At 34.4% G+C, this 16651-nt stretch overlaps 1 protein-coding gene across 19 annotated transcripts in view; it reads left to right on the top strand.

Annotated features, from left to right (window-relative positions):
* The window catches only part of ADAM22 (ADAM metallopeptidase domain 22), a gene marked incomplete at its 3' end in the record, with an annotated part of 239376 nt that overhangs the window by 163374 nt on the left and 59351 nt on the right, over positions 1-16651 (top strand). For all 19 annotated transcript variants that reach the window (XM_082398238.1, XM_082398229.1, XM_082398239.1 and 16 more), the window contains exons 8-14: positions 2993-3063; positions 6375-6449; positions 8383-8454; positions 9267-9433; positions 10892-10976; positions 11993-12083; positions 13595-13646. In XM_082398238.1, the coding sequence (XP_082254364.1) occupies positions 2993-3063; positions 6375-6449; positions 8383-8454; positions 9267-9433; positions 10892-10976; positions 11993-12083; positions 13595-13646 (613 nt within the window). The remainder of the gene's footprint in view (positions 1-2992; positions 3064-6374; positions 6450-8382; positions 8455-9266; positions 9434-10891; positions 10977-11992; positions 12084-13594; positions 13647-16651) is intronic.

Genomic DNA, 16651 nt, shown 5'->3' with positions numbered 1-16651 from the left:
CTAAAGAGTCCCCCCCTAAGGACTTTATTGTAGGCTTGCCATGATACAATCTTATAATTTTTTAAAAACTTTGTTCAGGGTTTCTTTACAACAGAAACTTTGGAAGTGACTCAGCAGTTTTGCTGTTATTAAAATGAGTTTTGAACATATTCTTTGAAAACTCAAGTCTGTCTCAGTTTGTTCCTGGTTTTCTTTTCTTATCAGCAGTTTACAATGTCAATTTTGAGTGTCATTTGTCTCTCAAGATATTTAGATTTACTATGACAAATGAGAAGGAAACAAAAAATAGACAAATGTTAAAACTGCAATATTTGTGATATAAGCTCAAAAGTAAGCTTTTTTATTTTAGATTTAATAAAGTGTCACTGAGTTTCGGATTATATTATGTCTTTTTTTTTTTTGCTATGCATTATGTATTTGCCAGAGATAGAAATATGATCGGGTGCTCCCCAAACTTGTTTGACTGTGGAACGTTTTGTTTCATCTGACACATCTCTCAGGACTAGTATTCCTAAGAACACATTTTGAGAAAAGCTTATTTATTTAAACACTGACCACTTAGCACTCAGTGTTTTAAAAATCACTACAATGAAAAACAAACTAAGCAAACAGAACAGAAATAGACTCATAGATACAGAGAACAGTTGGGTGATTGCCAGAGCAGATGGGAATGGGGGCCAGGTGAAATAGGTAAAGAGGGTGATGAGGTATAAACTTCCAGTTATAAAATAAATACGTCATGGGGATGTAATGTAAAGCATAGGGAATGTAGTCAATAATATGTAATAACTTTGTATGGAGACAGATGGTAAATAGACTTACCTAAAACCATTTCAAACGATATACATTCAATAAATATCAAATCACTGTGATGTACACCTGAAATTAATATGATATTGTATGTCAGATGTACACCTGAAATTAATATGATATTGTATGTCAATTGTACTGCAATAGAAAATTACTATGATGAAATACGTGAAACTAGTGTACTGTTTGCTGAGTTTTGACACCCATATACTCCCCTGGTGAGATATAGAGCATTTCTGTTACCCCAGTAACTTCCTTTGTGTCTGTTCCCTGTCAGTGCCACCACTTCTGCAGTCCCTTTTCTGACTTTTTCACCATAGATTAGTTTCTCCTGTTGTAGCTCTTCATACAAATGGAATTATGCATCATGTTCAGTTTGTTTTGCTTAGCACATGCCTGAGATATATGTTGTTGAGGGTAGCAATTGTTCTTTCTTTTATATTATTGAGTATGTTCTTATTGTATGAATATACCACAATTTTTTATCTCTTCCGTCGATGGACATTTGGATTGTTTCCAGTTTTTGGCTATTATGACTATAACAACTATGAAAATTCTTGTCCAAATCTTTTTTGTGGACACACGTCTACATTTCTCTATCAAATACCTGGGAGTGAAATCACTGGGTCATAAGGTAGGTATATGTTTAACTGTATACCATTGTTCTCAAACTTCAGCATGCATCAGAATCACCTGGAGGGCTTGGTCAACACAGATTGCTGGCCTCATCTTTAGGGTTGTTGTTGTTTTTTTCTTTCAGCTGCTTTATTATGGTATAACTGACATACAAAAAGCTTTATATGTTTACTGTATACAACTTGATGAGTTTGGAGATAAATATACACCCATGAAATCATCATCACAATCTCTGCCATAAACATATCCATCCATTCCAAAAGTTTCCTCCAGCCCTGTTTATTTATGATGATGATAAAAACACTTAACATAAAATCTAACCTCTTAGCAAATTTTTAAGTATACAATACAGTATCGTTAACTATATGCACTAAGTTGTACAGTAGATCTCTAGGACTTACTCATCTTGTATAACTGAAGCTTTGTGCACTTTGACTAATAACTCCTTATATTCCCCTCCCCGCAGCCCCTGGCAACTACCATTCTAATCTCTGTTTCTCTGAGTTTGACTATTTTAGATCCCTCATATAAGTGGTATCCTATAGTATTTGTCCTTCTGTGTCTAGCTTATTTCACTTAACAAAATGTCCTCTAGGTTCATCTATGTTGTCGCAAATGGCAGGATTTCCTTTATTAAGGCTGAATAATATTCCATTGTATGTATATATCATATTTTCTTTATCCACTCATCCACTGATGGACATTTAGGTTGCTTCTGTATCTTGACTGTTGTTAATAATGCTGCAGTGAACATGGGAGTACAGATATTTCTTTGAGATCCTGATTTAAATTCCTTTGGCTATATACCCAGAATTGGGATTGCTGGATCATATGGTATTTCTCTTTTAAATTCTTTCAGGAACCTTCATAATGTTTTCCATAGTGGCTGCACTAATTTCTACAGCTTTTGATTAAGTATACCTTGGGTGGGTTATGAGAAATTGCATTTCCAAGTTCCCAGGTAATGCTGATGCCACTGGTCCAAGGATCACAATTTAAGAACTACTGTTGGAGGAGAAATTGCAGAACCTTTTCCCAAAGTGGTGATACCACTTTATACTCTCATCAGCATTATATGAGAGTTCTAACTGCTCCACATCTTCACCAACATTTGGTGTGTCATTCTTTAGTGAAGGTCAGTGGTGGAAGTGAAGGTCGAGTGGCTATTCAGACAATTCCCCATAAAAATGTGATGGTATTTATAGGAGAATTTTGAGAAAAAATTTGAGATAAATTAGAACAGGAATAATGTTTGAGATTTGTTTTGAATTGTATTCCTTTGTGGTATATTTATTTAGTATTAATATGAATGCAGTTACTTAGACCAATGTTCTGTATTTTCATTAAGCACAATGTTATATGTTATAAAATTCATAATTAGCTATAATTCTGTAATTTATACATAATAATTATAATATTCATTGATGATTAAAGTACAGTTATGTAATTTATACTAAGAAGGGCTAGTAAAACTTTGATTACCCTTCGTGAAAGAAACCTGGCAAATGCACTAAGTTAAATTTAATTTATTTTTATTTCCTTTTAGAATTCCAACAAGTAAACATCACTCCACCAAAATTTATTTTGAAGCCAAGACCAAAACAGAGTAAACGACAGGTATGTATTCACAGGTATATGTCATGATGTTTTAAAAACATTTGGCAACTGCCAATCAATTTAATCTACATGAAGTCTGTGAGAGATAAGAATTAGTTCAGGCTTTTGCTGTAGTGTGGTAAACAAGAAGCGTGACACATTCGTAGGAGCAGTGGAGTTGGGGCCATATTATTTCATGGACTCAAAAGCACTCATAGTGGTGATAATATGGTCATTCCTCATACAGATGGATTATGAGGCCCCTGCTGTGGCATCTCAGGTTCTTTCTACCATAGGCCTCTTTCCTTGCCTGGGTGTACACCACATCATGGAGTCTACTTGGGTGGTACATGTCCTTGTATTTATCCCCTTAAAGATACCCCCTTAAGAGTGACTCCATCAGGTTTTGAAGCCACAAAATGGTATTTTCACACTTGAGCTATCAATACTTTGGAGTCTAGGATATAAAATCCGAATGTCTGCTTTATGAATGTTCAAAGGATATTGAACTTAATAATAACAACAGTTCGTACAGCGCTTTAAACCACATGAAGTAGGTGCTATTATTCCCCTTTCACAGCAAAAAAAAAAATGATGTCTCTGAAATGTGCAAATGACTTGCCCAGAATCATAGAGCTGGTAAATAGTTTTAGATAAAATAAGAACTCTGGTCATCAGAATTAAGATAATATCACAGTTGTGGTGGTGGTTGGTATGAGTGTGTGTGTATGGCATAAAAATAGGATGAGAGAAATAGATCTCTAGTAAGGTAAAGCCGTTGAAGGAATGAGATATCTTCTTTTTAATATATGTTTAATAAGTATGAAATAAAATGTGTTTACATACAGATTTCTAATATGAATGATAATTTCTAAATTTTATTGAGTACTCACCATGTGCAATTGTATTAACATATTTAATCCTCATAACAATCTTTTGAGGAGGGAATTATTATTAATATTATCACTAATTTACTGGTAAAGACATTGAAGCATAAGAGGCTTAAGAAGCTTGCCCAGGATTACATTGGGTTACCCATTGGTGGAGCTGGGATTCTGACCTAGAAGTCTGGTCTCAGAGCAGTGCTTATAACCATGTATGCATTACATACTGCCTCTCAGAAGCTGTTGTGTCCCATGGATTACTACTATGAGCTCTATATATTTTGTGAATGTACACATATATTGAGGCCCAGTTAAATAGATAAAAGTAATTGCCGTCAGGATTTAATTTGAATCAGTATTTACTTTGATGACTTAAGAACCAAGAGAATGGGATAATTTTCTTTTGACATGATCCTTGAAGTTCTTCATAAACATCTGCAACATCCAGTCTTTTGCTAAGCAGACAAACCCTTGATTTCCCTTTATGAGAAAGCTGTGGACCCTGGAGGTGAGGTGTTATAAAACCGTGTGGCCAATATGGCAACTCTCTGACACTAAGAAAATACTGGGACTTGTTATAAGTCTACTTGTTAGAAAGGCTTAGGTCTCTACCACAATTAACAGAGCAAATACTATCATCCTAACAACATCCTTTTTTTTTTTTTCTAGAAATGTTTTATTGTTTATACATTTGTGAATTTGATTTCTAATAATTGATATAAATTTTATTTTAGTATTACATCTGTAAAAAATCCATTAAAAAAACTCTTGTCAGTGGATGCAGTTTATGTTATTTTTTGGTTTCCAAAACCAGAATTATAGTCTATTATTTCCTATTAATTGGATGTTTTAAGGGATTTTGAAAAGTAAAGTTTTTTAGAATTTGGGAGTGCATTAGCAATGAAACAAAATCCATGTGGCAGAAATATTTTAGTTTAAATGCAATACTCAAACATTCATGTGTTTTTTTAGGTTTGATTGTATACCCTTATGACAAAAATGGCCCTTGGGCAAGTGAATAAAAAGGTTTACTGAAAAAATAAATGTGTGTCAAAGTATGGCACAAAGGAAAAAGTTAATTTTGCAGATCTTGTTAAAGATTGGGCTATAGACTAACTGCAGAGAACCAAAGGATGTGGCTGCCTTTGTGGCTCTTGACAGTACCATTCATTGGTCATGATTTTGAAGGTGGAGAAAATTTGTGGTTGAACAGACAGATATAGCTGCACTGGGTAACCAAAGACTGCCTGAGAGCTCTCCAAACTATCCTAACGGAGCTCCTATATATCACTTGGGACATCCTCTGAACGCTATCAGCAGAAGGGGCGTGTCTCAAAGCCTGATCTGGAGATTATATAGTAAAAGTGTCAATCATTCCACTCCCTATGTAGAACTCTCAGAGATTCTCAGAAGCTTAAACCATTTGTTATAATCTCCACAATATACTGTTAAATGAAAATAGCCTGATGCAAAAGAGAAGGAGATAAATGGAAGTACAAAATAAAAAATATCTCATATTTGATTTTATATGCATAAATATTTCTGGAAGAAACCAGTAACTGTGCTGTACCCATTGTGGGGGAAGGCGTAACAATTGGTAGATGGGGGACAGAGGTGAGAGGAGAACTTTCATCCTATACCTTTTCATAATTCTTTAATTTTTGAACCATGCAAATTTATTACTCACTCAAAAACTAAGTAAATTGATGAAAATGAAAAAAATACTAAATAAATAAAAGGGGAAATTTTGTTTTGTTTATTTCTCCCATATTTAAAATTTTTTTAATTAAAAAATTTTGTTTCAGCTTTATTGAAGTATAATTGACAAATGTAAGATATTTAAAGTATACAGTGGGATGATTTGATATACATTATATTTGTGAAAGGATTCCCCCCATGGATTTAATTAACATATCCATCACCTTATGTATTTCCTTTTTTTTTTTTTTTTTTTTTGGTGAGAGCATTGAAATTCTACTCTATTAGCAAATTTCAACTATACAATATAGTGTTATCAATGTAAGTGTCCATCAATGGATGAATGGACAAAGAAAATGTATATACATATATACACACACACACACACAGAGACACAATGGAATATTACTCAGCCTTAATAAAGAAGGAAATCCTGTCATTTGCGACAACATGGATGAACCTGGAGGGCATTATGCTAAGTGAAATAAGCCAAACAGAGAAAGACAAATATGGCATCGTATCACCTACATGTAGAATCTAAAAAAAAAAGAAAAACCTCATAGAGACAGAGTAGAAAAGCAGTTGCCAGGGGCTAGGTAGTGGGGGAAACTAGGTAGGGAGAGGTTGGTAAAAGAGTACAAGCTTTCAGCTAAAAAAGGGATAATATCTGAGAATCTAATATGTAACATAAGTTTCCCGTAGCCAGGATCGGAGGCTTATTTATGTGCTATTTCCTTGATTATATTGCAGCTTCGTCGATATCCTCGTAATGTAGAGGAGGAAACCAAATATATTGAACTGATGATTGTGAATGATCATCTCATGGTATGATTTGCTGAATTTTGTGTTGTTTGAACTTGCCTGTGCTTAGGATAAAACTAGTGGGTGCAGAAATATGTTTAGAAGAAAGAAGTCTGTAAAGTTGTAAGTTGGAGAAGGTATTTGTATAAAGAAACATCTCTGTTACCCAGCAACAACCTGTAAGTAGGAAACACTCTTAGGTAAAGCAATTAACAGTATTTTGTGAGGTTCCAAAAATATTTCTGTGACTCATAATGTTAACTCTTTGGATTCAGTTAGTTAATGTAGGGGCTAATATCTTCTCTTACTAAAATCGCAAGGTTAAAAAAAAAAGGGAAACTTCCATTTTATATTGAAAAAGTGAAGCAGCAATAATGTGATTCTTTAGTTTGCAATGTACAGCTTTATCCTAATAAGTGGAAAGCAGTTTTTCTATTTCTGTCTTGCTGTGTAGTAAACCATTTGGAAAGCTTATAAACTTATTTACAAAACAGAAACAGACTCACAGACGTAGAGAATGAACTTATGGTTACCAGGGGAAAAGGGTGGAGGGGAGGGATAGATTGGGAGTTTGGGATTGACATGTACACACTACTATATTTAAAATAGATAACCAACAAGGACCTACTGTATAGCAAAGGGAACTCTGCTCAATATTCTGTAATAACCTAAATGGGAAAAGAATTTGAAAATGAGTAGATACATGTATAGTATAACTGAATCACTTTACTGTACACCCAAAACTAACACAACATTGTTAATCAATATATGCTGCAATATAGAATAAGACTTAAAAAAAAAAAAGAAAAGCTTATATAGCCAAGCAGTGAAGATTTTTAGGATAAAAACCTAGCCAAACTTCCTTTTTTGTTGAGTCAGGTTTTTTTTAATACTCAATTCATGGGCATGTTGTATATTCAGTTCATGAGCATGTTGTATACTCAATTCATGGGCAGAGTTTTAAACTAAAAATATTCAGTGATGCACGTTGCTGAATTTTACTTAATTTCAGGTACACATACATTTTAATTTACTTTGAATTATTTATTTTGGGGAAAATGTGTCATTTATTTAAATATGATTAAACTAATAATATTGATTATTAATTATTAATTAATAATAATTATTATTATTGAGTGCTTCTTCCTTGTTCAGGGTAGGACTAAGTTCTATCTTTCTACCAATTTGATTTCGTGAATGTTACTTTTTCCTGAGATTTTTACAGAATAAAAATAAGTTGCAAGAACACATATTTTAGACATTTTAGGATATCATACATTCAGATGTCTGTAAGTATCTGTAGCAGATAATTCAAATAAAGTGAGCCAGGTATAAAGCAATAGGGAGGGGTGAGGCCTGTGGCAAAAGAGAAGTCACATGGTCTGCCCAACGGGAGAGTCTGCTTCTCAGCCCTTGCCAGTTATTACCATGTTGGAATACTAATTTTGAGTGAAGCCAGAAATCATGATATTTCCTGATCTTTAAAACAGCATTGAGGCCAAACCAAAAATATATGTTATTCACATCAAGCCTATAAGCCACCTCCTCTTGACCATTAGGACTTTCTTCTCTTTACTGAGTAAGTCTTGTGGAACTTTTTATACTTTTAGCATTATTCCCATTCAGTTTTTCTGGCATTCACCCTACCTTTATTTGTATGTCTTGCAAGTCATCAACAACTTTCGTATGTTTTATCGTTTTGAATAACAATCTTGTGATAAAAAATAAACTTTTGAAATGGATGGAATGGGTGTTTTCTACTTTACCTCAAAGACCTGTGAGGCCTCAAACTTTTAGGAGCGTTGCGTCAGACTACGCAGCATCTAAAGAACTAGGTGTCAACTTGCATTTTTTACAGAAAGCTTTAGAGACCTTTCAATTACACCATATTTCCTCTGCTGAGATGAGTATTTGCTGATGATCTTGAAGTCCTTCACTTGTTTCCTTTTGCTTTCAGTTTAAAAAACATCGGCTTTCAGTGGTACTTACCAATACCTATGCGAAATCTGTGGTGAACATGGCGGATTTAGTAAGTATGAACCCGACTCAATATTGCCACAGAGGAAATTTATCTCCTGATTGCTAATAAATCAGATAATATTCTTATATTTTCACTGCCCTAAATTGCACTTTAGCCAAGGTGTCCTGTTAAGTCCCTGGTAACTTTGCCATGAACTTTATTGACTTTGATACCTGGCTGGGAAAATGATAAAAGGAAGTGGTCAGAGTTACAGCTTTATGCCTGAAGTTTTTTTCCTGTATTTTTCACACTGGAAAAGAAAAGGTTGAGTCGTAGCTCCTAACAAAGATATTCACAGTATACTTCTAGCAATGGAGAAACAGTTGTGCCTTTTCAAAAGAATGCCTGGTGCCATGGGAAAGATGCAACTAAATAATTCTACTGAAACTACTTTCCAAATCTTCCTGACAAGGCAATGCCAGTACCTTCCCTATGAGTTTAATTAGGGCCAACTAGGGTGTACAGAAATTATCTCCTTCGTGAGTGTTCCACTTTTTGCTAGTGTGATTCTTATAGGGTGCCAGAAAATGGACTCTGGGGGAACCTTGAGTAAGGGTGCAAAGATTTGTCAAAAAGCAATATTTTGTTGCTACTAGTACTCTATTCTTTGGGTATGACTTGGTAAACAATTGGACTCTCTGTTACTCAAGGGAAATGCATGTAAGTTAGAAAAACAATTGTCTCCCCTAAAAACAATGGAATTTCTCACATTTAGCTAAAACTCAAGGAGTTTCCATAAAAGGAGCTTTGTAGTCCTGTTCATAAATCAGTTGATTTTTACCACATGTATAGCTGGTGTGTTCATTTTGTTAATATACTAGATATATAAAGACCAACTTAAGACAAGGATAGTATTGGTTGCCATGGAAACCTGGGCGGCTGACAACAAGTTTGCCATATCTGAAAATCCATTGATCACCCTACGTGAGTTTATGAAATACAGGAGGGATTTTATCAAAGAGAGAAGTGATGCAGTTCACCTTTTTTCGTACGTAACTTTTGTAATGATTTATTACTTTTTTTATTCCATGTTGAATACTCTATTACTTGTGGGTGAGATGTATTCTTTCTACTGCATAATGCAATTAGGATTTTATGTGGCAGATATATTTGAAAGAAGTTTTAAAGTACAGATTGAAACTGTCACGAATATGCAATAGATTTAATTTTGAGTTATTTTATTATTGCATGTACATTTCATGTAATTTTTTTCAAGAGATTTAATCAGAGCATTTACTGAATGAAAGTACTATTAATTCTCATAAAGAGTATTCTTAACAACAGATTAATTATTATATATTCTTTAAAGTTGCTGTCTTTTAAATGTCAATGTTATCTTTGTTTTTGGTCTAAGGGGAGAGCTTAGTATACCTAGGGTACATTTTATTTTTTATTTTTTCTTACTCTTATGGTTTTTCTGGGGGGGTAACCTGCATATTTGATGTAAGAGCAAATCATAAGTTGCAGCAATTTAAAAACATACCATCTAAAGCCAGAGCTGTTGAAGAAAGTTACAAATGGAAGTAAAAGAGTATTTTTGAGGTAACTTTTTATTTTACACAATTCCAAATTTACAGAAAAGTTGCAAGAATAATACAAGGAAATACCATATGCCCTTTCTCCAGATTCATCAATTGTTAACATTGTATCCCATTTGTTTTATGATTTTCTTCTTTCTATCCTTCTTCCTTCCTTCCATCTATCTATCTATCAGTGTCTTTTTTTGTTTTTTTTCCTGAACTATTTGAGAGTAAGTTGGAGACATTTACTTACTGGGCCTTTACTATTAAATACATATATATATATTCCCTAAGAATAAAGACATTCTCTTATATAACCACAGTAAACTATCAAAACCAGAAAATTTAACATTGGTACAATGTTTTTATCTAACCCACTGTCTATATTCAGATTTCACCAATTGTTTCAATGTTTTATAGCTACCCCCCAACCCTTGCCCAAATCCAGGATCCAATCCAGGATCACACATTACATTTAATTGTCATGTCTCTTTACTTTCCTTTAATCTGAAATATTTCCTCAGCCTTTCTTTGTCTCTTTTGAGGTTAACATTTTTGAAGAGTATAGGCCAGTTATTTTATAGAATGTTCCTCATTGTGAGAATGTCTGATGTTTTCTCACTATGAGATTCAAGTTATATGCATTTTTGACGGAAATACCATGCAAGTGTACCTCATGTTAGAGATCCTTTTTTCATAGGTATAGTTCTATTTAAGATATTTATTGATCACGTGGGGAAACATTCCTCAGAAACCTTTCCCTTTGGTTATGCGTGCAAACAATTTTCATATTCCTCCCTTACCTCAGGAGTATATAGTAGAGAAATGTATGTGCATTGAGAAATAAGTGTGGTAAATTAACAATGAGAGGTGCTATGATATGTGGGCTGTGAGTAGTAAGCCTTTTTCCTTTCCTTTTCTGAAAGGGGAAGTCAATTTGAGAGTAGCCGGAGCGGGGCAGCGTATATTGGCGGGATTTGCTCGTTGCTGAAAGGAGGAGGCGTGAATGAAGTAGGTGTGAACATCTGTAAGATACAAAGTGATATGATGGCTGATGATGTTTTCCTAATATTTAAGGGACAGTTTCTCAGTATTCCACATACTCCAGATATTGTTATTTTATTAACAACCAACATGGTTAGTGCCAGAGGCCAGAATAGGGAAATAAGGAAAGATAATATTGGATAATTCTGTTCATGTTCTACTTAGAATAATTTCCAGGTTTAGCTATATACAGATTATATAGAGAAAATCTTTACCTTTACCTTTATTGAAAATAGGCCCTATTTATCACGTTGACTGTTTTTGCAGAGAATTGAGTAATTCCCTGAAGCACTGGGTTACTACTTAATAACTCAATTGAAAATTTTCTTCCTCAATATTTGGCAAATTTTTGGAGGAAAAAACAGACTAGGTTTTCCAAAGGGTTACTTCTACCCCTAGGGCACTAAACCTGATGGAAGTCATCTAAAAGAAAAATACCTGAATCTTTGGGAGGCTGCATATAGAAAAAGTATCCCTAGGTCTTTTCAAGTTTCTTGTGGCCAAAGATCATCACCATTTCCTATGACTCATACCATTCTGAAGCCAAGTTCTATTCAGTTTGGGGATTTTAGGAGTGCTAGTGGACACACAAGGATGAAAAAGTTCCAAATAAATTACACATTTATTTTTATTTTCTCTTATCTGAAAGACTGGCTTAACTGTGGTAACAAGTATTCAGTTTTTCAGGAGTGTCACTGGTGAAACTTGCGCTCAAAATTAGGTGTAAGTTTCCAAATCCGAAAGTCGATGATTCCCTGGCTTCTAGTCTTCTCTGTAAGACTTAGTCAAACATGGATTTATTTCTTACCACTTCTTCCCAAATGCTTAGTAGTTCAGCACTAGCTATTATGTGTTTAACCTCTGCTAAATAAGATGCTTAGAAATTACTTATTTTCAATTATATTGTGACATTTTCTCTGGCCCATCTTAAATAAAAAATAATTTGCATTTGCAAGTATTTTATTTTTGTTTTTGTCTTTCAGTTTGGGAAAACGGATTTAATGGCAGTTACGCTTGCCCAGTCGTTAGCCCATAATATTGGTATTATCTCAGACAAAAGAAAGTTAGCAAGTGGTAAGTTTAAGTACATGTGTGGTTTAGTTGTATTTAAAGTAGACTATCTGAAAAATATTTTAGAGAATGAAATTCTTTAATTCAGTTGATTGATCAAAAGAGTTTAAGTGATAATATAAAGATATCCAGGACCCAAAATTTTTTTTTTCCAAAAGTAATACAAATGTTAATATTTACATTACAGATGAATTTCCTCCACGTATAATAAACATTTAAAGCCAGGTGATGTTAAATTCACAGTTGAATTTAATCTAAAAAAGGACATAAATTCAGTTTGGTAATTTTAAATGGTCTGGGCATATAGGTTTAAGGCATACTGTTGTTGTTTTTTTTCTGTATTTTTGTACCATATAAGTCATTTGCTTTTCAGGTTTATTATTTATTGACTATCTCCTGTGCTAGAATGTGAGCTTCCTGAAGAAAGGGCCCTTTATTTTGATTAGTTAATGTGTCCCAGTGCTAAGAACAGAGCCTGACATGTAGGAGGTGTTCAAACCAGTGTCGTTGAATGAATAAACTTAGAAGTAAATTGCATTAAGTTCACAAGGTAGGTTATAGAGGTGGGTCTGTGTGACTCCAAAACCCAAGCATTTCCACTAAGCCTATGCTAATATAAGTTATTCATAAGGCATACTATTTTATTACAGTTTATTTAAAACATCTTTTAGTATTGCCACAGAGGTAGAATTTGCCTGCCAGGATCAGACCTGATAAAGGGCTTAATACAATATGGGCCTAGTAAAATATGCTAGGTTTAGCATCTGTGATGAATATATTTTCCCAAGTAGGTAAAGTTACTTTACCAGGAATGGTTTAAACACTATATATTTGGAGTAAGTTGATTATAATCATATTTACTGTATTATTTTAGTAACAAATATTATAAATATGATTGTTTATATTAACTAGAACTATTACCATTTATGAAGTACCCATTATATAACAGATAATTGAATGCCAGAATTATATACATCTAGATGCTCATTTAATCCTCAAGATAATCCTGCAAGATATTCATTATCAGCTCCCATTTTACAGATAAAGTGACTAGATCTTAAAAGGGTAATGTCTCCAAGATTACACATATATTAAGTGGCATACCCAGATTTTGAACCTAGGTATTTCTGATTCTGAGGCCCTTTTGCTTAACCAATATACTATACTGCCTTCTACCAGAAGCCTTGGGTGCAGAGGTTTTAAAAGTGGATGAGAAATTGTTAGAATTCCCATAAAGGCCTATGAAACCAGAATCCTGTAGTGGTGCATCACTATTTCATTGGTATTTGATTGTTAAGCCATTTTAAGTGAGTGCTTTAAAAATATGGCCACTTGTTAAAATATGAAAAGATTTTATTTTAGTAAAAATTATATAATCTCGATAGGGTCAAAGTACAATAGATTTTTGTTGTTATGCTTTGCATAAAACAGAACATATACTTTTTAAAATAGGAGCTACTCTAATGCACCTGTTTTCACTTTGTAACAAGGCATGTGTATTCATTTTCTCTTAGGTGAGTGTAAATGTGAGGATACGTGGTCTGGATGCATAATGGGAGACACTGGGTGAGCCACTTCTATTTAAAAATAACTCACTGTTCCTTTCTCTGCTGTGCTGTTGTCTTCTTAGGAGGATGACACTCAATAACTTAGTGCCTGGAACCTTATGTGCCTGGAACCTTACCACAGGCATTTAAAATCAGAAGTAGATATTCTCAGTGGCTCTGTAGGGAATATATTTTCACAAAATAGTCTCTTATTTATGAAAACAATTGCTATCCTTTAAGCTAGTAGGTCAAAGTTTTTTTTGGCTGGGGGAATTTGAAATGTGGTGAGTCAGGGGCATGCAGGATATATGATTCCACCAACTTCAGGTAAGTATAATAATTTTTTTAAAGAATCTCTTTCTTTTTTAAAAAATTTATTGAAGTATAGTTGATTTACAGTGTTGCATTAATTTCTGCTGTACAGCAAAGTGATTCAGGTATACATACATATATACATTCTTTTTCATATTTTTTCCATTGTGGTTTATTACAGGATATTGAATATAGTTCTCTTTGCTATACAGTAGGACCTTGTTGTTTATCCATTCTACATATAATAGTTTGCATCTGCTAATCCCAAACTCCCAATCCATCCCTCCTACATCCCCCTACCCCCGGCAACCCCAAGTCTGTTCTCTATGTCTGTGAGTCTGTTTCTGTTTTGTAGATAAGTTCATTTGTGTCATATTTTAGATTCCACATATAAGTGGTATTATATGGTATTTGTCTGTATCTTTCTGAGTTACTTCACTCAGAATGATAATCTCTAGTTGCATCCATGTTGCGGCAAATGGCATTATTTCGTTCTTTTTAATGGCTGAATAGTATTCCATTGTATATATTACCACATCTTCTTTATCTGTTCATCTGTTGATGGACATTTAGGTTGTTTCCATGTCTTGGCTATTGTAAATAGTGCTGCTGTGAACATTGGGGGGCATGTTTCTTTTTGAATTATAGTTTTGTCTGGATATACGCCCAGGAGTGGGATTGCTGGATCATATGGTAATTCTATTTTTAGTTTATTGAGGAACCTCCATAATGTTTTCCAGAGTGGCTGCACCCATCAACAGTGTAGGAGGGTTCCCTTTTCTCCACACCCTCTCCAGCATTTGTTATTCGTAAATTTTTTAAAGATGGCCATTTTGACCAGTGTGAGGTGGTACCTTGTTGTAGTTTGATCAAAGACTTTTTAGCCTTGAATTTAGGCTAGAAATGTAAGAAATGAGCAACAACTTTGTTCTTGAAGGCTTACTTTCTAATTCCCTTTCCTTTTATCTTCTTCTATTCTAATTAAATGAGTTATAAACAGAAATGTGTCTCAAAAACAAAAACAAGAAGAGAGCCCTGATGAGTAGTTTTCTCAGATTTCCAGCAGCCTTCTACCTTATGTAGAAGCCTATGGTGTAAATGCTCCCACAGTGGCTGATTTCAAGCTACCGGTGGGAATTAAGAGTGGGAAGTGGTATGCTCAGTCCATCTCCTAAGAAAAGTTTTCATTTTTATACTATCATACCCTTGACACATTATCAGGCATCAATCTTTTATTCTTTCTAAATAAATTTTACAGCCATCCCTTTCATGCCAAGCTTATCATTACCACCTTACTTTAAACTTTTATCGTCTCGTGCCCTTATTATTTTGATAACATTCCAGCTACTCACACAGCTTTCAGGCTCCCTCTCTCCCCTCCTGAACTCCACTTCCATCATAATTGAAAGGTATAAAGAATAAAAGAGTATACACTTGTATACGATCACCTAGATAAAAACAAAACAAGACACTGTCTGCATAGTTAAATCCCCCTGTGTTCTCTCTTATCGGTTCCCAACCCCGGCTAAGGTAAACACCATCTTGAATTTGGTTTATATCATTCACAGGTCAAATTTGGTTTATATGATTCACAGGTCCTTTTTTATACTTTTACTGTATATGTGTGTGTGTGTTGGAGTAATATATAGCATGGCTTTGCATGTTTTCAGTTTATATGAAAGGCGTCATACTATATGTATTTTTCTGTGACTTACTTTCTTGATCAGCTTTATGTTTGTGGGGTTCATCCGTGCTGATGTACATATATATATATATACAGCTCTAGTTCATTGAATGTGTACAGCACAATTTCTCCATTCTTCTTTTTTTTTTTTAATTTTTTTTTTAACTTTATTTATTTATTTTTGGCTGTGTTGGGTCTTCGTTTCTGTGCGAGGGCTTTCTCTAGTTGCGGCAAGCGGGGACTCTTCATCGCGGTGCGCGGGCCCCTCACTATCGTGGCCTCTCTTGTTGCAGAGCCCAGGCTCCAGACGCGCAGGCTCAGTAGTTGTGGCTCACGGGCCTAGTTGCTCCGTGGCATGTGGAATCTTCCCAGACCAGGGCTCGAACCCGTGTCCCCTGCATTGGCAGGCAGATTCTCAACCACTGCGCCACCAGGGAAGCCCTCCATTCTTCTTTTAATGACCATGAATTTTTATGTCAGACACATGAATCATGCCATTTTCCTGCTCAGAACTTTTGTGTCTCCATTGTGTAAAGAATAAGGTTCACATTCCTTCCTTCAGTATTTAGAGGTCCATAATCTTTCTTCATACTCATTTGCAATCTCATTTTCTGCTACTATTTATGTGGTTTGTTTACCATGATTGTATATGGGTTTCCAGCTTTTCTGATTTGTTAACTGTAATCCTACATGGATGTTCAGCCTCTGACAAATATGCTCATCATAATTGTACATGAATTTCCAGCCTCTTTTGATTTCTTTAATATATTCTCTTCATCTGGAATTCTCAGTATTTTTTCTATCTAACCACATTTCTAACCACTTGAGATTTATTATAATTTTTAACTCCTGCATTATAATTTGATTCTGTATGTCTTTGTTTCCTCTCACCAATTAGTTGTAAATTTTTTAGGATTATATATTGCACTAATTTTTATTTTTGTCAGATCTCACACCATACTCTCTTGTACAGAGTTGTTTTTCAATAAATATGTATTGATTGTATTTGAAATGTGAACTCCCAGCAT

The sequence above is a fragment of the Balaenoptera borealis genome (assembly GCF_965194805.1).
Source record: "Balaenoptera borealis genome assembly, chromosome: 7".
NCBI lineage: Eukaryota > Metazoa > Chordata > Mammalia > Artiodactyla > Balaenopteridae > Balaenoptera > Balaenoptera borealis.
Note: the sequence above shows the minus strand (reverse complement) of the source record. Positions and strands in the feature narration are given on the sequence as shown.